Raw genomic sequence first — 21,074 nt, forward strand, 5'->3', positions numbered from 1 at the left:
TAGATACATTTTTTCCTTCAAAATAAACCTGGCTAAGCTAAGTTCAAATCAACACATTGGCTCTTATTTTGTAATAACCATGAAGGAAAACAGGCAGCTTGGTTTCCTAGCTGCACAGAGATGGGGATTCATCAAACATCCTCCTAGAGCACTTGGGGCAGCAACGGTAGGGTGCATTTGGCTCCCATTTCTCTGTAGCACCTGGTTCAGGGGCGTACTGCCAGGTGATAACTATGCCTCTCCCTCTCCCAGGAACCTGCAAGCTGCAGAATGAGAAATAATGCTCATCCTCTAAAGACTGCTTCTCTCTGTAGAAATCCCTGCAAGAACTGGTTACAGAAGTGCGTTACACAGGGAAGAAGCTCCCCACATCTGTCTGTCCTGCACACTAATTAATGCAAGGGTAATGTTGATTAAATTAATTCTTGCTCATCTCCTCTTACTTGTAAACATCAGAGAACAGCACCATATTCTATGTAAACTGGCCTTCTCTTGGAGGCTTCTTTTTTTCCAGCACGCCCCCTCTCCCACAGTGACTGTGGCACAATTGACACTGATCACAAGACGTTTATTTGGGGGCCCTTTTTCCTTGCTCAACCACCAACCCAAAAGTAGGCTCCATGTGTAGATCACTGGAGCAGTTATGTCCTGGGGGCAGCAGCTGTCATCTCCCACTCCCCCTGTGGCTCCTACCTTGGGAGGCACCTTTTTTGCTCAGGGATATGATTTAGTTGCTCAGGGATATGATTTAGTTGCTCAGGGATATGATTTAGCAGAGGGTTGTTAGAGTTAGGGTTCTGGTTAGGCTGCGGTTGGACTGGATGATCTCCAAGGTCTTTTCCAACCTGGGTAATTGTATGATTGTATGAAGCACCTATCTGGTGGATGGCAGTCCATTGGTAGCCTCAGTGCATCTTTTCTGGGATGCTGTGGTTGGCCAGCCTATTCTAGTTGAAACAAAGGGATTGTGACTTGGGATTGCAGGCTCCTGTTGGCTGAGAAGCAATTTACCAGTACTTTGTGATTATAAAACGATTTCAGACTTAAAATTGAATACTGGGCTCTTTCCCCAGTGTTCTTATATGTGGCACCCAGCAGAGTCCCTTGGTTGGCTTCCAAACCAAACACAGCAGCGATAGCATCCAGTTATTTTCCATTGGCAGCTGGATGGGAGGAAGGTCCATGGACTTGGAGAAGTTGCTGTTTCACAACAGGCTCAGGTATGTGATGGGAAAACCCTGCCTTGCCTCCAGCCAACCTGCTGGCCGTGGCCGTAATTCAAGTACACACCAGTAACCTAAGGGGATGAATGAAGAAATAAACCTTAGCCAGATTCACTTCCCATCTGTGCAGTGAAGGCACTACAAATTCATGGGGAATGCATTAAAACCCAACGCAGCTACAGTTTTGCATGCATGTCCCAGTGCTGCCTTTCCCACTGTGGTACTGTCCTCGGGATGCTCCCTTTGTCATCTTTGGAGATGGTTTTGGGGCAGGGTTTTGAGATGCTTTCAACAGGACCAAAACATCACTTTGTTTGGTATGTTGTCCTAGGAGGGTCATTTTCTTTACCCTTACAGGGCTTGAAGATGATGTGTTATACTTCATTGTGCAACACAAGAGAAATACCTCCAGAACAGCGATCTCTTTTATTCCACTCCCCATGTATCTGATGCTTTATTCCCTCGGGTGCTACTTGTTTGCCAAAGGATTGTTTAACCACTGTTTGACAATTTCCAAATGGGAAAAAAACTGCTGGGTTCCATCCAACGGAAGGGAGGAGCTTTGCAAAGTTTTCTATTTAATCTTGGTTAAAAGTAAACAACTTTACCCTTTCAACATTAGTCACACCCGCTGGAGAAAAGATGGTGTGAAGGCGCTCAGCAGAAGAGTGTGACAGTTTCCTGTAACAATTCCCGTGTGCTTTGGGGATCGTAGTCACAGGGTATGGTGGCAGGGGGACGAGGGAAGCATGGCTTGGAGGTGCTCTCCTGCCCAGCTCCTTTGTCCCCTGGCTGCGCTCCCAGCCATTGGGATGGGCAGTGAGGGAGTGTGCTACCCAGCTCTGACACGTTCCTTATCTCTGACCGGCTACTTTTCAGGAGGAGAAATTGGAAGAAAAAAGAAAAAAAATAAGAAGAAAGAAAGAAAAAAAGAAATGATGCAAAGAGAGGAATAAAAAGAATGACCTACTTTGGGGGGTAAAAAAAAAAAAATAGAGCTCTCTCTCAAGGTTTTGCTCTAATTGCCGGTGCGGCGTTGCATAACTACATCGGGACTTACTGCCTGTGCCTGGCGAGGCCGGGACTTACTCCGAGCTCGTGGGGTGTCCCCTGCGGGCGGGGGATGTCCCCGGCCGCTGAGTGAGGCTGGGCTGGGCTGCACTTGGATGCTGCCCCGCCGGGGGTCCCACGGCACTGTCCTGGGGTCAGTGATAAGGGGATGTAGGGATGTGAGAATGCGGCGGTGTAGGGATCTAGGGATCTGGGGATATACGGATATGGAGATGTAAGGATGGGGGCATGTAGGGACATAAGGGAGATGGGGATATAGAGATGTAGAGATACAGGGACATGCGGATGTGGGGATATGGGATACGGGGGCAGCCGGCAGTGCGGGAGCGGGGATGCCGCTCCGGACCCGTCCAGTAGCCCGCACGCCGGATTTGCTTGAGACGCTGTGAAGCCATCCCTGATTCAGGGCTGGGTTTTTTGGTTGAGGTTTTATTTTTTTTTTCCCCTGCTTCCCCTTTCGTTCTCTTTCCAGCTTCTCATTTTCTTGGATCCACGCCTGTCTCCTCCCACAGAACGAGAGAGAGAGAGAGAGAGAGAGAGAGAGAAAAAGGTCACGTATGTTTGGAAAAATATGTAGGTCAGTGGAACATTCCCTGCACTTGTGCAAACGGAGCCGGGGCGGGAGAGCTCCTCCGCAGCCCTCTCGCTGCCCACCTCCCGGCCCGACCCTCCCCGAAGCCCGGGCTCTCGGCGGCGGGGAGGGGGCAGCCAGGAGCCGGGGTCCCTCTCCCCTTCTCTGACCCGTTTCGCGTACCCAGCCGGGCTCTCGGTCGCGGGCTCCGAGCTCCGGGGAAGCCGGCGCGGGCGATCGGCCGCCTCCAGCCTCCGGGCCCGCGGCCGCCCATGGGCGCGGGGCGCCGGGCGCGGCCCCCCAGCGCCGGCGGCTGAGAGCGGGGAACGGCGGCCGGGGGATGGAGGTGGCCGGCGGGGGACCCCCCCGCCTCGCCCGCCGGGCTCCAACTTCGCCGTCAACTCCCGGCCCCGCGGCCCCCGAGGCCGCCCCGCTTCTCCCGGCCGCGCGTCTAACTTAATGCACCAGCGGCAGCCCGAGCCAGCGGCCCCCCCGGTCCCCGGCCTCCCGGCCCCCCCGCGGCAGCCCGGGCTCTCGGCGGCCTCCCGCTGCCGGCCGAGCCCCTGGCCCCGGAGCGCCCGGCTCCCGCGGCGCCCGGGGCGGCGGCGGCAGCGCGGCATGCGGCGGCCCCGCGCACCATGAGACACGGCACCGGCCCCGGCACCGGGAGCGAGGCGGGCGGCGTCCCCGGCTCCTCGGCGGCGACCAAGAGTTTGCCGGCTCCCGAGCCCGGCCTCCTGCGCGCCTGGAGCAGCGGCGGCCGCTGCCGCAGCGGCACCGGCAGGCAGCGGAGAAGCGGCGGCATCCAGCCCGGCGGCACCGGCACCCAGGTGGCCACCGCGGACAGCAGCAGCGGCGGCGGCGGCGGCGGTGGCGGCTGGGGCTTCCCCGCCGAGCTCCCGCAGCATCGGCAGCCCAGGTAACACGCGGCCCCGCGGCCCCTCGGGGAACCCGCCCGCTCCCTTCCCCGGAACCCACCGGCACCGCGCCGCGGGGGGATGGGGAGGGTGGGAGGTGGGATCGGGGCATCTCCCGTTGTCTCCGGGACTCCCGAGCGATGCGGGGTCATCTTCTCACCGCTGGTGCGGGGGAGGAAAAGTTGCGGTAAGGTCGGGGGGGATCTCGGCTTGAGGCCCGGTGGGACGTCTGCACGGGAGCAGGCGTTGCGGTGCTCGCTGTAGCCGCTCACCCAGCCCCGGCTCGCTTCCCCGCATCGTGCGTGATGGGGGAATGTTGAAGGCAGCGTTAAGCGGCAGCACAGCGCTTCTTTCACGGGTACTTGTGAGCTGAGGCTTCTCCTGCACGGTCACCGTACAGTTTGTCAATTAGGGAGCACGCCCGTCCATAAACTTTACTCGGCGCTCCGTAGCTGTCGGCAGGGCGGCAGCTTACTTTCACTCAAGTGACTCAGAAATAATGAGCGGCTCCGAGCATCGCGGCCGGCAGAGGAACTTTAATCTTTTCGCGGCTCTGAGTCTCCATAAGGGCTGCGGGACTCGTGGCTGCGGGGCTGCCCAGCCTGACTTAGTGCGTGGCAGCCCTGCCCACGGCAGTAGGTTGGAGATGGATGGGTTTTGAGGTCCCTTCCAGCCCAAGCCGTTCTGTGATGCTATGATTCTATCCAGGCTCTCAGTGCCTGCTCAACAAGTGGCTGCATCTTGAAGCGGGAAGCCATCTCCCTTCCACCTCTGAGTGAGTGTTGGTTTGTGTCGCTCCGTGGCGTTAGGCTGTGTGCTGACGCTGACTTAGCAGTGCTCACACCTCGCAGACGTGGCCCCGCTGCCCTGCTGAGCCCTGCTCCGACCCGTGTAGCCAGCAGGGATGCTTAAAATTGCCTTCCTTCACTCATAAAGGTGCTGCCCTGCCTGTATGAAGTGCTGAACCCATAGGTTATACTTTGCGGAATTGCAGCTGTCCCATTTTCTAGCCCAGCACTCGAATGTATTGTTATTTTATCATAGGCAGAGATGTTGTCTACAGTTAAAATTACCCTGTGCTTTCTAATACAATGCTCTGCTTTCAGGTGCTTATGCATTTGCTAGGCTTAAAAGTAGGCTGACATTTTCCGGGTTGAGTATTTGCCGAAGACAGAATCTCTTTAGGAAGTTTCAGATAAAATGGTTCAGCTATTTCTGAGAGTGTGGTGAGAGGAAATTGCATTCTTTGACCACGTATCTGACAAAGATGGTTTAGGTACATCCCATCCTGCCTTAGGAGACCTTGATCTTTGTTTCTCCGTGAATCCGCGTATTTTTTGGCTCTGTTGAAAAACACTTTCATCGAAACAGTTGAATTCTTGTGGCTTTGTGTTTTGGAGCAGGAAAAAGATACTTGGCTCGGGATCAACCTTGTGACGGGGGTATGCGTCACTTTGAGCCTATGAAAATCTTCCAGAATTTGGAAGTGGTGGGCATTTGGGGCTTTGCCCATGGCACTGCTGGAGATGCTCTCATTGTTATGACACACTGAGCTTGTCTTCCTGGGAAGGATGGGAGCGCTTCTGCTTGTGGCTGGAGGGCCGAATGGGCTTCCCTGCGCAGGTCTTCTTCCCAGATGTTGCTGCTGTGGTGAGCACTAAAAGGAGGGGGCATGGGGCTGTAGCTTCAGTGTCTGGATGTGCCTGCTGGCATGGAGACCGGGTGGGGAAGGAAAGGGAAACTGCTTCATTTGCATGCATGGGGAAAGAGAGCGTGGGATTAGGGGGGAGAAGCAGCATTGGTGATGGAGGTGTGGGGGAAGTGAACGGCAGGGACCTTGGAATCAAGTGAGAAGGCTTGGTGGAGTCGGTACATGACAAAGTTTGTCAACAAGGTGTAGAGGAAGGGCTGGAAATGGAAACAGATGGGGAAAACACAGACCCATAGAAGGAATGGTGAACAAAAACACACAGTGAGAGTCTTGTGGTGGACAGGGACAAGAGATCTTGGCCTGCAAAACCAGTGGTTTCCAGACTTTCAGTGACTGGATTGTGTTACTACCACTTCTTTGTCCTTCTCATCTTCCCTCTCACACAGCCTTCTGTTCTCTTCAGACCCTGCTTCTACTTCTTTCCTCCATGTGAACTGCTCTGCCATCCAGTGATGGTCTGAGTTTTGGGTGTTGCTATATGGAGCTAGCAGTAGGACTCGATGCTCCTTATGGGTCCCTTCCAACTTGGGATATTGTGTGATTCTATCAGTCTCTGGTCTCCTTGCTCTGAGGAGCAGCTCTTGTTGCTCATCATGCACCACATCCCTCTAGCCATGGGCTTTGCCACAGACGAGATGGCAGCTGTGTTTGTCCCCATTAAGTCTCACACTACACCTTTGTGCTGTGGACCTCCAGGATTCATCTCATCCTGCAGTAATCTGATGTGGGTTTTCCACAGGAAGAATTTATAGCTCAGTATATTAAGAATAAATCAACACAGCGATGTCCTGTGGAAACAAAACAGTATGTCATCATGGAGCTGATGCTGCATCATAACACATTTGCCTCAAAGTAGGAAAATGAAGATCAGTGGCTGATTGTTCCAGTTTGTAGCTTGGCATTCTTTAAGGATAGGACATTTTGCACAGCCATAAGTTTAGAGCAAACAAATGGCGTCTCTGTACAATTGGTAAACGGTAAATGTAAAACAACTGAGAATGGCATTCAAATGTGTATTTTATGAGTACTTTACTGCTTTTCTTTCTTCCTAAGCTGGACATTAGGATTTAAGTAACTTTCATTTGTGTTTAACAATGTTTTGCTTTCAGGCTCTTAGGACAGATGCACTCAAGTTGCAAATTTTGCAGGGAGATCATTATCTGTATGAAAACCAGGCATTTTCTGGGATTTGGCTTAGCTTTCTGTTGATCCTTGGTCTTATTACAGCTTCTTTTTGAGAAACCAGGCTGAGGCCGTGCAAATATTTGTATTTTAGCTAACTTAATTCAGGCTGGAAGTTTAACAGAAATCAGCATCAGCTGAGACTGCCTTTCTTGTTCTGAGACTGATTACTGAAATTTGCAAAGGAAATGCCATGTAATAGTGTTAAAGCAGAGCATAGAGATGGTGGTGGATTTATTATGTAGTGGCATTATGAGGGCATTTTTTTGGGACCCTTTGTTGGGACCTGCTGCTATGTGCCATGCAGGATGTATATATTGATGTATCACCAGCTGATTTCAGACATGCAACAGTTGTAGGGCAGGAAGGACTATGTGATGTGATGTGATCCTGTAGGCTCGTGCTGAAGCATCTGAGAAACTGCAGACATGGTTTACTCCTTGCATTTTTCTTATCATGGCTCAGGGATCTTGGTAGATTGGGCTGAGGGGTTTGGGGACATACCTTTCTTTTACCAATACATGAAAATTTCGTCTATCTTTAGGGGATTGAGGGATATGAGCTGCTTTTTATACTTCATTTCTTGTGTCTCTTCCCCTAGAGGCAAACCATGATGCATGCGTCAGTCCAACCCAAATGTCGTGTTTAATAACACTTTGGAACAGAAAGACTCTTCTATTCCTTTATTCAAGAATCATGGCAGATTGTGTTTCTTGCATACTGCCTGCCTTTAATTTGGCACCAGACAAAATTCACCCGTGGCTTCAGGAGAATAAACTTCTCCCAACATATAGGGCACTGGTGAGCTTGGACATTTGTTAGCATCCATTAGCATCCATTAGCATTGCCACACATTTTTCTGTCTGCTCTCAGGACCTTCCTGTTGTCCCTTGTCCCGTCCCTCTATATGAAATTCATCACTCAGAGGTTGGTGAGGTGCTGGCACAGCTGCCCAGAGAAGCTGTGGTGCCCCAACCCTGGAGGTGCTGAAGGCCAGGTTGGATGGGGCCCTGGGTAGCCTCAGCTGGTGGGTGCCCAACCACGTCAGGGGATGGAACTGAATGGGTTTTGAAGTACCTTTCCAACCACAGCCAATCTGTGATTCTGTGATTCTGTCATATGGGGGAAAAAAAGTCTGAAGGATGTTTATATGGGCTTGAGATCAAAATGGAAATTTGGAAGTTCAGGTATGAAACTTCTTAGTTATTTCAAAACATGGAAGAAGAGCCAACATGACAAAGCAGCATTTACCTGGACATCTAAACCATCCTTTCTCTTTGAGTATCCTCATGCCAAGTGAACGTAATATGTTTTGCATTTGCATATGTAATATGTCATACTGACAGTTAATGAAAGAAAGTCTATGTTACCCAGGAGAAAATCATAGAAATCCATTGTCATGAGTCGATGTGAGGATGCAGAAAGTTAGATAAAATCTTCCATAAACAACTCAGAAAACTTTCCAAGCAACATATGGATGTGAGTGTAGAAAACTAAACAAAACAATGGAAATAAAAAAGAGGATCATTAATTCGCTGCAGCAACTATAGGTGTACCCACATCTTTGAGATTATATGTGTTGATTCTTCCATTCCAAAAGCATATGGCGGGAGCGAGGAGATTCAGAGATTCAGAGGCTGGTGATCAGAGGAACAATGCGGCTTCTGCATGAGTAGTGACAAAGGTAATAAAGCAATGATTGGCAGGAAAGGAAACTGAAATCTGTAAAATCCTGCAGTGCACGGAGGAGGCAAGCTGGGAGTGACTGCTGTCAGAGACAGCCAGGAGGGCACCGGGTGAAGCAGGCAGTCGTGGGGCCTGAGACAAAGGGAGGTGGCTCCTCGAGAAGCATGGTTGAATGCCGAGATCCTCACCACAGGATGTGGATGCTGAGAGGTTACATCAGCTAATGAGGTGACTGGATGAGTTCATGGAAGAGAAATCCATCACCGGCTATTAAATACAAAACCACTGCCTGTCGCTTAGGAAGCTTTGATCTGCAGATTCTTGGAAGCCTAGTGAATATACTCAGGAAATACTGCATTTGATTTTCTGTATTCTTCTATGCACTCCTTGATATCGTGGCTGGCCATGGCTGGGCCAGGTGGTTTCCCATCTGTGTCTGCTCTGCTACATGAGGTGTATAGGGGACCCCAGCACAAGCAACTCATGGTGGCTTGCACCCTCCTGCCCTGTGATGGTGTATTTGAGTGGAAAGAGCTGGTTGTGGAATCTGGTTGATATGCTCCAGAGCAGAGCCAGGGTGTGAGCTAAAGCTTAAGCAGAGCTGGAAAAGCAGGGTACAGGGCTCAAGCTCGCTCCCTGGTGTCCTATTATTTAGCTATGCAGTCATGCCAAGGATGGCAGTCTTATCTCCTTAGGTTCAAGTGGGTTCAGAGAGCAATTACATTCACAGAAGCAATTCCACTAAGAGACGCTGAACACTGAGCTACAATGCCAGGCTGAAGGAGTCTCTGCTAGGAGACTGTTGTATTTCCACATGCCTCACACAGCCTGCCCCAGCCTTAGCTGCTGCCCAGGAGCAGAGAGAGGGTATGAGGCACAGAGGTCTTGTTTCCTGGCCTGAGAGTGCTGAAATTAGTTTTATTTGTCTGTTAGAGAGTAAGCTTTGAAATTCCAGCCAAAGAATGGAAGAATCTGTATGACAGTCATTTTCTTCACCTGTCCACAGCATTCAAGCACTGGTTAAAGAAAAGCAGCAGTCAAAGTATTTACACGTAGCTTGTGCTGGTGCTACATACTAGTTTCTAGATGAGAACTTGCTATATGAAAATGACAGAAACAACCTGAAATTGCGCAATGTGCATGTTGTTGTGGTCATTTCTTAAATTCCTCTGTGCTAGCTGCTATGAAACTCAAAGGCAGCGTGTAATCGAACTGTATGAGTGCCTGTATGTATTTAAGGAATGCCTTATGTAACCAAATGGCAGGCCCTTACGCTGAGCGGGAGAGCGGTGTTGCATAAGCAGCTGGGGAGCAAGCAGGAGCTCCAAGAGCACTCCTGGATTCTGCAGATCCTGCTGGATCCCATTTAACATTATTTAATAAGCTGTATTAACTTCTCTTCCCAAGAGCTATGTCGGAGCAACGACACTGATTTCATTTCCCAGATAAGCTTCACTTTTTAGAAAGAGCATCAAACTTTTCAGTCGGTTGAGCAGCTTAATGTCCTGGTAGCCTTGAATTTTCTATAGTCAGCACTCAATCGAGTTGAAAATAAAAACACATTAAAGTGAAAACCTTGAACAGGAAAATACTTGTTTTTCATTCTTGTTTCTAATTCGGTAACCATTCCTAAAGCCCATCACTATGATTTCCTCTGTCTTGGGAAAAACAAATTATTATTCAAGCAGCTTTTATTTTCTTTAAAAATAGACAATACTGTTCAATTGGAGGGAAGAAAAACCAGATCGAGAAAATCAACTTTAACAAGCATACAGATGGCAGTGAATTTCTTTAACATAATTTTAGTCCCGCAAACAATAATAATTGAGTTTGATTTTTTTTTGACTTTACCTTTTTTGTCGCTGATGGATGATTCAACCCGAGCTTTTTTATCTTGATTCACCCTTAGGTGTGTCAAGTCATTAAGCTGGAGGGCTCTTTTAACAAGGAAGCTCCCACCTGTAATCTCTCAATCAACAGGTGGATGTGACTGCAGTACGTGAGAATTGCCAGTTGTCTGATCAGCAGAATGAATCCAACTATGAGTACATCTTGGACTTGTTGGTTTGAGTGGGATGACTCTCCTTAATATGTCACGGAGAATTGACGCAGTATTTCTCATATCATGGATAAGACTGATATTCTTGCAGTGTCCTGTAGATAATGAGTATTAGTGTGTGATCAGGTGGAGGTGGGGTGTTTTTCTGCTATTTGTAGTTCTTATTTTAAAAAAAGTGCCTTATTTTTATTGGTAATTCTACTGATTTTACTTGTGGTATTTTGCCTGTTCCTGGTTTTGACATCTAAAACAGTAAAAGGTTTTAAATTGGAGGCTTTGCATTTGACATACCCACAGCCCAATTACACTCTTCTGGTGAGAGCTCCTTTAATTCATGATTTATAAAGGTATACGATTTCTTCACGGACCATTAAGACCACTACTTAGCCAAAATCTTCATCTTGCTCATCAGATGAGCATCTGGCTTTTAAAAGTCGCTTTATCTTTGGTTACCAAGGTCAGAAGAGTATTTTGTTCACCGATTTAGTTTTCACTCTATCAGTGCAACATCTGTGGAATACACTTTCTTAGTCTTTCTGCCTGAGAACAGCCTAATCAGAGAATACTTTTGTGAAACACATGGGTGCATTTCCAACAATTTCAGCAAGAGCAATTGCAGATACAAAATAAATAGGTCACTCGTATTCACTGTTGTATTTGTATTATTTTTTTAATAAGAAGGACCGAAGAATCTTGTTTGTTTTCAGAGCTGTCACTGAAGTAAATGGAAACTTTCCTGGAATGATTCTGGACCTTTAATTTGGTTGTTTGCAAGGTGACATGACTCCATTTTTTCATCTTTTCTCTTTCTTACAGCATGAAGGGCTTTATTGTAAACTGATGCACAATGATGTATCCCAGCTGGTTGTGGCAATTACACTTAAACTGCCTGGTCCCTAATATCCATATTTCTTCAAAAATGCACAGTCTTTTTCAACAATACAATATCTTGCTGTATCTTGCTGTTAGTCAAGTATAGAAATAAAGCTGCGTTTGGTGCCTATCCTACTGTCCTCATTAAGGCAAAACTCCCACTGAAATCAAGGGAAGTTTAGTTTGACAAAGAATTACTGGCTTCAGTTTCTAATAGGGCTAAACTTTGTCCTTTTTTGTTTATTTTATTTTATTTTATCTGTTTCTTTCCTTCTTTTACATCATTTTAATCTTTAGCTTTCTCCACGAGAACCTTCTTTTTTTATATTATTTGTTTCAGTTAGAACCTTCTGCTTCTCCCCTTTCCCTCTCTTCCTTTCTTCTTCCTTCTTTCACTTCTACTGCTAGCCCCACCTTCACTGACTCCAGTCATGTTAAGAGTTGCTATAGATCATGCATGTACCAAGGAATTCCACTATCTCTTTCAGATTACTTCTACATATAGATGCTTATATCCACGTACTTGCCTTAGGGTGATTCTCAGGTTTATAAGATTGGCGATTTAGACAGAGATTTATTTGCACAAAATCCATCTCAGTAATCTTCCCTTGTATTCTGGCAAGATCTTAAAAGTTCCTCTGAAGCATTCATGCAGGGCTGTAGCAGTAAATTGGGTTTTGAAATGACAAAAATATTTGGCACAGAATTGCAGTCAGAAGAAAATACTTCAGGATTTTAAAGTCTGTGTAAAAAGGGTTTTATTGATGGCAACAAAACTGGAAATCTCAGAATAGATAGATTTTGTTTATAATTGTACTGTGCAACGATATGAGCTTAGACCACAAACATAATGCCTTTGTGCATCACTTCTCTTGTCTTCAAAGTAGGGCAGCCTAATAGAGAAGTCTAGGCTCTGATCAGCGATGGGTGCATTCACAACCATGTGTTTGAGGGGGTCACCGAGCAGGGGACTGTGCTGTGCTAAATACACCATTGCAAATGAAGGTGGTGCAGTCACCAGTCCTGGAGGTGTTCAAGAGCCGTATTGATGTGGCATAGAGGGACATGGTTAGTGGGCATGATGGGGGTGGGCTGACAGTTGGACTTGGAGGTCTTTTCCAGCCTTTGTGACTCTGACTGGCTGAAAGAGGAGTCATGGTGAAACCTCTTCTGGATGTTGATCCACCTTGGTGGCTGAGCCTTGTGAGTCATTTTCTTGTGCAAAGCAGTGTTGCTTCCAGCTGCTCTTGTGCCTTCCCTGTATGCCCTGTTCCTGCTATTGCCTCTGCAGTGCCATTCTCTCACTTCTACCTACTAATTATTTTTGGTTTTAAGACAGAAAGCCTTTTGAAAGTGCTAAGCATTGTTATCTTATTGCAAGTTGAACTGATACTCAAATTCTTTTCCAAAAGACCCCATTCAAGCTTGTGAAGTAAATAAAGACTGTGTGCCTTCTTAATGGATAGCATAGAATTTCAAAGTAATGCCACCAGCTCACAGTTCCTTAGCATCTGCATTCCTCCAGACATCCCCTTTAAATGTAAAAGGCATAATGCCAAAGTTGCTTATTCTTCCTCAAATAAGCAAACACATTTTCTCTTTTCGTAAAGGTACAAATATTGTTTCACGGTGTCCAATTTTCTGTTGCTCTGGAAAACCTAAAATGTATTGAAAACTACAGGCAAGATGCACGGTGTAATGCCAGTTAAAAAGGCATTACTGCCTCTTTAATGCAATTGCTATTTCTTTTGCTCAGAACTGTCTTTTTCCAAAGAATGATTTAAACTATAGCTGAACAATAGATTTATTGTTGTTGACCAAATATGAAATGTGGTAGTCTTCTACATTTCTTTTCAAGATAGGTTATTTTTCAGAGTACCTGGGGATATGAGTACCTGGGGATGTAAGTTCAGTGTTTAACTTTGGAATTCACATTTTGTTTGTCTGGTCTATAATATATGTATTTGCAACATCATTACTGACATTAGACTTGCCATATTTCTCTGCGGATTTTTTCCCTCTGTGGAACTACTACAGGGTCATCATGCTGGTTAATGAAAGAAGGATGATATTTTTTTGTAAGTCATGCATGTTTAAATATTCTTCTATGCAATTTTTTTATATCCAGTGGTGGAAGGTAACGAGACGTTTCAAAATTGGTACTGCGTAATTGAGAGGGGATTCCATATATGAGATGCGAGCACAAAAATTGGGTACAGCTCTTCACAATGCCGCTCGTTTTGCAGCTGAATTCCTCAGCACTGTTCTTAGAGTGTATAATCAGTTACGCTTGTGTTGATTTAATCAATTATTCTCGTGCACAAACAAACAAACACAAAAATCTGGCTAATTTCAGGCTCTCTTTGAAACACCAGACCTAGAGATTTAACTTACAAAGAAAGAAATACTATTTTCAAGCCTCTAGAGTGATTTTAAAAATGGCAAAGATATATTTGGGAAGTACCATACTTCTTGGTACTGGCAGCTGTGTATCCTTATGCAGAAGTGGATTTGGCTGAAAGACCAATTCATAAATATTGTATCCAAGGACTGCAGCAAGCTTTCATATTTTCAAGAGATAATGTAAAATGTGAAACATTTCTTCTTCACCCTCAGAAGTCTCAGCTTAAACAACATGGTCTCCCAAGTATGATGAGTAATGGCCAACTAGCCAAAGTATCCACGGCTTCTTCAGTCACACGAACTGAAGATGATTCTGCTTTCTCCCCAGTGAGCCAGCACACGTATGAGAAAAGGTCAGCTTGCTGCGCTCAGTCTGAAATCCCTCCTGTACACTGACAATCTGCAAAGCAGCTCAGAAAGGAAGAGACATCAATAAAGAACCTGACTCCTGCACTTGGTGACTTTCCATCTCTCAGTCTGTGAGCTTCCAAGCAAGCATCACAGACAGCTCCTCACTGTGTTATGGGCTGCCTGGAAGGCTATGTGGGAGATGGGGAATCTCTCATGGCTCTCTTAGGAAAGTTTGTTTTTCATCTTGTCTCTAGATCTCCCCTTTCTGGTCCGGGAAAGCAAGGGGTGTAAGAGGTAAGCATCATCATTGATCTGATGGCTCCTCTCCTTCTGGGCTACTCTCTGGGAAAAAAACAATATCCCCCATGGGAGGGTAGCATTTATCATAGCAGAGGCTCTGTGTGCAGTAGCGCTGGGGAAGATGCTGAGCGTGCCTGACAGGCGCTTGACATTTCAGCACAAATTCAACAAAACAACTTTATTCAGGTAAATACTTAGGCACGTGCTTTTCATTACCCATTTGCTCAGAATTTTATCTAAGTCTTCTCCTGAATATGGAAAGATTAAGTGCATATTTAAAGGCTGACTAGTTCCCCACTCTGACTCACACGTATGCTGCAACAGGGATGGGTTGGGTGGAAAGGGAGCTGTCATCACAGTAGCATGGGAGCTGAGAAGCATGTATTTTTTCAAAGATTATAGGGAATCCAAGGTAGGAAGGAATTCCATTCTGGCCAACCTTTTCTTCTGCTTTTTTAATCTGGAGTTAATGACTTGCTGGATGTTTTCCCCTAGTTTAGTTTCCCAGCTAGTCTCCAGGCTTCTTTTGGAGAATTCTATTTCAGGTGAAACACCTCTTGTTCTGCCAGAAGATGAGCCCATCCTACTCCCAAATTTGAATACTTGTTTCTGTTATTTCCCTTTTCCAGGAGCTGTAGGCAAGACTAGGAAGCTGATCTTGCTGAAATTTAACCCGTTCTGTGTATGGATAGGTTAATTTTCAGCTGTTGGGTTTTCCTTAACTGGTTCATGGTGCAGACATACAAATGGTGGTGGTGGGTTCAAGGAAGGGAAGCTGGACTTCCTTTGGAGCTGTGGTGGCTTTAAGTTACCTTACAGCATTCCACAAATGTTGTTTCATGAGTGACCTGGAAGACAAAATAAATGGGGCCGTGTTTTGTCTTGAAGGAAGCTGGTGAGTGGAGAGATGAAGATGAGAAAATGATGACCAGCAGGAGAGGGAATACAGAGAGTGAATGTGGAGCAAGGGAGACCAGGAGCTTTGAGATGCAGGTCATGGCAGTAGAGAGAAACAAGAGGGGAGGGATGGAGAAGGAGCCCCCAGTATGAGATGTGGCAAAGTGAATGTTCTGTGGCCAACTGAAGGAAAAGCATTGGAAAGAGGACAGATGTAGACCTGAGCCTGGGAGGAGGAAGGTCAGGGTGGAAACTTGCATGCATCATAGTGGGGAGAAAGAGGTTGGAGAAGAAGCCAAGGAGATCTTTGAGCTGAGCAAAGACTGCTCAAACAGACAAAGGGAGTTGGGCTTGTTCAGCCTAGAGGAGAGAAGAGGAGAGGAGAGGAGAGGAGAGGAGAGGAGAGGAGAGAGCTGGTTATGAGAGGAAGGAGAGAGAGAGAGGGGAGAGAGAGAGAGAGAGAGGGAGAGAGAGGGAGAGAGAGAGAGAAGGAGAGGAGAGGAGAGAGAGAAGAGGAGAGGAGAGAAGGAGAGGGAGGGAGAGGGAGAGGAAGAGAGGAAGAGAGGAGGAGGGGAGGAGAGGAAGAGGGGAAGAGAGTGAGAGGGAGAGAGGAGGAAGAAGAGGAAGAGTAAGAAGAGGAGAGGAGGAAGAGAAGGAGAAGAAAGAGAAGAGAAGAGAAGAGAGAGAAAGAGAAGAGAAGAGAAGAAGAAGAAGAGAAGAGAAGAGAGAGAAGAGAAAAGAAGAGAGAGAAGAGAAGAGAGAGAAGAGAAGAGAAGAGAAAATAAAGAAGAGAAGAGTAAGCAGAAGAGAAGAAAAGAAAGTGCGGGGCTGACCTTCATTGCAGCTTTCATACCTGAAGGGAACTTACTCCCAGGAGGAGTAAACTTCTTGAAAGGCGCTGCAATAAGCAGACACGGAAATGGTTTTAAGTGTAAAAGAGGAATTTAGCTGGATGTTAGGAAGTTCTCATAGAGGTGTAGCCCTGGAACAGGCTGCCCAGGGAGGTTGTTGATGCCCCGTCCTTGGAGGTGTTCAAGACCAGGTCAGACGGGGCCCTGGGCAACCTGATCTAGTAAATGTGTATGTTTGGTGGCCCTGCTAGGCAGGGGGGTTGGAACTACATGATCCTTGAGGTCCCTTCCAACTCGGGTTGGATTGGGTGATTCTGTGACTGGAAGTGGGATTGGAAAGCAAGGAGTAATGCACAGAGTTGCTTGGGAAGTTCCTGAGTCTTGGAAAGCCAGAAATAGGGATGAGCAGATGATTGTCCTCAAATGTGAGGCTGGACTGAGTGGGGAGTCTGAGGTGTGGAAAGAGCTGGAGACCAGAGGGACAGACAGGGACTGCATGCCCACTTGGGCACCTGGAATGGAAACCCAGTGCTGGCAAACTTAGCACTTCTCTGCTGCTAGCAAATGCTCACAAAGCCCATAGGAAGAGCACCTCATCCCTGCCTCTTGCTGCTTCCCTTTATCAGTACCTGCATTGGTGCCCTGTGACCATGGCAGCTGCCAGAGCTTGTTAGCTGAGGTGACTGGAAGTCTCATGGTATTTTGGAAATGTCACAACAATGCCCAGTAAGGAGGATTTTCACTAGCAAAGTCATGTGCTCGCAGAAGCTGCATTAAATGCTAACCACTATGGATGCAAAGTCAAGCGCTCAGAAATTAGGAAATAGTATAATTAAGCCTGCCTGTGTGATTTTAATTTATTCCCTTCCTGCATATTCGTTATGATTCCGTACTTAATGATTTAATGATTGCACTATGCTTGCTTATTTTTGTTGCTGTTTCTTGTTACCAGTCATTTTAAGTCATATTAACTTGCTGGCATTTCCCAATCAGTTCTGAGTCACTGCACAACTGCTGGCTAAAGCTGGGGGACAGGTCAAGCGCGAGACCAATTCTGTGCCACCAAAGCTGACTTATCCTGGCCTGAACCAATTCTGAAGAGTCAACAGTGTAACAGGGTGGCAACTTCAATTTAATTAAACATTGGGTTCCAGTTGGTTTTTAACTGGGGATATCCTTGTTGCAAAGGCCACACACACCTGCAAAGCAAGATAGTGAAACATTTCTCAAGAATGTACCACCTCTCCTTTTTGAATGTTTTGGCTAAAATCAGGAATAGTTGTAATTCAAGGAAGATACCAGACTGGAAAATTTCAGTTCAAGTGGTTTGGTTATGGGAAAGTTCTGTGTGGCGGAAAGAAGTTTTCCTAGATGGAGGGATCCTGCAAGGCTTCCAGGCAAGCACTATACCCAGGTCACTCGCTAGAAAAGGCAGGAGGTGAGGGAGATCTGACAAGCCTAGCTACAAAATGAAATTCACATTTGCTGCAGCCAGATACATGAGCCTTAGTAAAACACTCAAGACTTCAGATTTTCATCTTGATCATTTTGTAGATTCATTTACCAAACTATGCTTTGCGTAGAGGAGCTCTTCCATTGTCTCTTGAAATTATTGCTTCTTTATTTTGGGAGTGAGAGTAAAAAAAAAAAAAAGAAAATTAAGATCATGGTTTGTTTTTAGTTCCAAAATCTACTGTCTTCAAGTGGCAAGACACAAAAGTTGTGCTAAGAAGAGAACTTTATGCACAACACTGCCAGGCCATGAAGGACAGAATCAGCGTATGTAATGCAGACAGGGAATGGGAATGACCAACAGCTACCACCTCTAGCAGCACTGTCCAGTTCCATTATTGTGGCTGCTGATAGGCCCACAAAATAGTTTGGAAGAACAGGATATGTACAACACAAATGTATTTATGGGTCATGGTTTCCTTCACATTGGGGTATTTTGAATAAATGTCTTCTGGATTCAGATCTACTTTGCACCAAGAAAGCAGTGGAAAGCATGTTTACTATGAAATGTTGGCTCCTTTGAACTCCAGCGTGACCAAATTTTTGCCTTTATCACACAGAATTTTGTGGCCGCAGTGAGGCCATTCACTGTTATTGCCTGTCTTGCTCTGTTCTCTTCACAACTTTCCAGTAGTTTGACTGCTTTGGCCCTCTTTGTATGTTTTAAAGAGGGGTCCTTTGTGGACCTTGAGGCAGGTCAAAGAAAAAAAGTGTATTTAGTTTAATGGAAAAGTATTTCCCTAAAAACTTTGTTCTAAGACTTTATGTAGCTTTAAAGGTAGCTTAAAATATTAAATTTACTACAGAATCTGGCATTCGTATTTTGAAATATATGTACTGGAGAAATGATAAATATTGAGCACCCAATGCTACTTTCTTGCTCATTTTCAGGTGTTTCTGATGCTGTGATATGTTTTGGTACGGTTAAATCAGCTTTTCAAGGTTTTAAATTAAAAAATGTTAACTGGTTTTAATGGACATACAATTTCTCTACTAGTATCTGGAGTCATCTTTATGACTGCTGATACAATTTCATTTTAAAGAACTACACACTATTTTTACATCTGAGAAAATGTAAGTCGTACATGTTCAGATCTACATAAAGCTGCAACAGTTCTTTCTGATATGAATTATTTCCAAAATTGTCAGTATGTAGCCAAACTCTTGAGATCAAACAGGCTTTTAACTTTGTTTTCTGATCTTCTAATTGCATCTTTTAGGAGCAGATTGACAGGCATTGTGGGAAAATTGTATATGTATTTATACTTTACTCCCTGCAGAACCTTGTGCAAAAGGGATTTTGTTATTTGTACATAAAGTCCTTACTGTAAGAAAACACAAATGTTAAGAAGCTTGCTGTAACAAAGCTGTTTCTTGCATCCTGAGTAGGAGTTACATGTGCTGTTTTGTATTGTATTTGTAATTCAGTAAGGTGTAAAGCTTGTTCTTCTGCTGAAAGGTTTTTTTATTGGTGAAGTGACTTGATTACTCCCATGTATCAATGTCTTCAGGAGCATAATAGGTCTTGTTTCTATCATATATTTTTATGCACCAAACCTTCATACGTGAAAAAATACCATCCTTTAGTTGTGAACTGTGTAAGAACAAAGCCTTACATATTTCTCTTTTGCTGTGCAAGGTTGTAATGCTCTGAAAAGAATAGTAACATAAACAGTAACAGTAAACACCTTCACCATGTCCATGCATCACATCCTGTCAGATTGATGCATTAGCTTGTTGGATTATGGTCTTCAGTCAGCAAAGCACAAAGCATGCCAATAAATAAAAGTTTGACCCATTTTCCCATATCATTAAAACAACCAGTGGATTTAAGACTGATGGAAGGCAGTGGACACTGCTGGCAGAGCGGGCAGAATTTGAGAGCAAATACAAGTTACCTGTTAGATAGCTCTTCAGTTGAGAGAATCATTCTTTCATTTACTGTGGTACAAGGAGACCAAAAGCTCCCCATGGACTTTCAAGGGACCCAGTTGACATCTAAGTCTGTCCATTATAGCTACAGTAAATACATTGTTGTCATGGTAATGCAGTGATCAAAGTCTGAGGGAAAAACTCAGGCATTTCTCTGGTTCATAGTGTGAGATGAAAGAAAAACTTGACAAGTAATAGAAAAAGAAAATAGAATTGATCAGCATTTACTTTAGGTTGGCTTTGCAACCTTCCAGAAAGGCATTATGAATTTTAATTTAAAATTAAACTGCTTCAATTTAATTACATGATTTTGTATATCTGTGAGGATATTTTTTGCACTCAGAAAAACGTTGTTGCAGTCATCAGGGTAAGGTGGAGGTAGGATAGGAATACAAAGCCCCAGTGCCTTCTGCACAGAGGCAACAGATCTTTCCCACTGGGTAGTGAGTCCTTCCCCAGTGTGGCCCACTTCCCCATTATATTGCCTGGTAAACTGGGACACCACTTTCAGGCTTCTGATTTCAACTCCAGAAAGAGCTGCTTGAATATCAGCCCCAGCTCTGATCCCTTTGCAGAGGAATCATCTCCTTTGCCAGCATGCTTACAATGTGTTTCTAGCCCAACTCTAATATTACTTGCTCACAGCGAGTTTCTAGTTATTCCAGCACTGTATCCTTCTCCTCAGTGGTGTAGCTTAATGGGGTATATGCATACATGCCCATAAATCTTAACAGATCAAACTGTGCAAGCTTTAGACCCAGTGAAAGGGGATGACTCACCTGATGAAGTGCTTGCTAGTCAAAGCAAAAGCTGTACAAAAGAAATTGTAAGTGTTAAAATAAGCTTTTGTCAATGGGGATAGATTCTGGCCTTCTTAATCACAGTGACTGTGTCTCACAAGTATTCCCAGTGGATAAACAGAAAATACACACAGAGTAATAATGAGAAAGGCCACCAAATTCCAGCTCTAGGTCATTCACCTTGTGTTAAAGTCTCAACACATTTAGCTGATGTATCATGGCTAATGTTTCATAATTGTCCTTGATCTGAGAGGTCTTTACCAACCTCAAGGATTCCATGATTCTATGAAAAAACAATGTTATTTTGTAGACCTAAATGATAAGAAATTTCTGGTCTTGAGGATATTACTGTCTCATGCAGTTTTCGACATAAAGTAAATAGAAAAGTAGTTTTGTCTGAGCAAGGACTTTATTATATGCCCCAGAGGAATTAAAACTCCAGGAAAGGAAATGGAAAAATCCAGAAAATGAGGAAAGACAAGTACTGCAATTTAATAGCATGTTTAAAGCATATACTTATTTTAGAACATGTGCTCAATATCTTTCCTCATCGGGTTTTCATTTATGTGAGAGTAAGTACCAGCTGATGTATATTACTAAATCACAGTGCAAGGGTCGATAAACATATCCGCAAACCTTGCTTTTTTTCCTGGACTGTGGCCTGGTTATTAAAAAATAAATAAAAAATAAGAGGAAACAAAGAAATGAAAGTATTAAGTGCTTTCCCCCCCCCCC

At 45.2% G+C, this 21,074-nt stretch overlaps 2 protein-coding genes across 9 annotated transcripts in view; both read left to right on the forward strand.

Moving 5' to 3' along the window:
* Positions 1–2,247: 2,247 nt before the first annotated feature.
* The window catches only part of NPAS2 (neuronal PAS domain protein 2), a 90,989-nt gene continuing 72,162 nt past the window's right edge, over positions 2,248–21,074 (forward strand). For 3 of the 8 annotated variants that reach the window (XR_001552316.1, XM_015850400.2, XM_015850407.2), the window contains exon 1: positions 3,681–3,784. Coding sequence is in view for 2 of the 8 variants with exons in the window: in XM_015850417.2 (XP_015705903.1) it covers positions 2,852–2,871 (20 nt within the window). In the remaining 6 variants the exon portion in view is untranslated. Of the gene's footprint in view, positions 2,872–3,530; positions 3,785–5,256; positions 5,433–21,074 lie in introns of those variants that run through there. The other 5 variants (XM_015850438.2, XM_015850423.2, XM_015850417.2 and 2 more) reach the window with 4 other exon arrangements.
* On the forward strand, positions 3,496–3,788 carry LOC107307013 (keratin, type I cytoskeletal 9-like). The gene has a single exon (XM_015850458.1). It carries the CDS (start codon positions 3,504–3,506, stop codon positions 3,786–3,788), a length of 285 nt encoding a protein of 94 aa, XP_015705944.1. The 5' UTR covers positions 3,496–3,503.

Source organism: Coturnix japonica, chromosome 1 (assembly GCF_001577835.2).
Source record: "Coturnix japonica isolate 7356 chromosome 1, Coturnix japonica 2.1, whole genome shotgun sequence".
In the NCBI taxonomy this organism is placed as follows: Eukaryota; Metazoa; Chordata; class Aves; order Galliformes; family Phasianidae; genus Coturnix; species Coturnix japonica.

Excerpts from the sequence above, each read along its gene's own strand:
- LOC107307013 (XM_015850458.1), top strand. The coding sequence starts at position 3,504 with ATGAGACACGGCACCGGCCCCGGCACCGGGAGCGAGGCGGGCGGCGTC.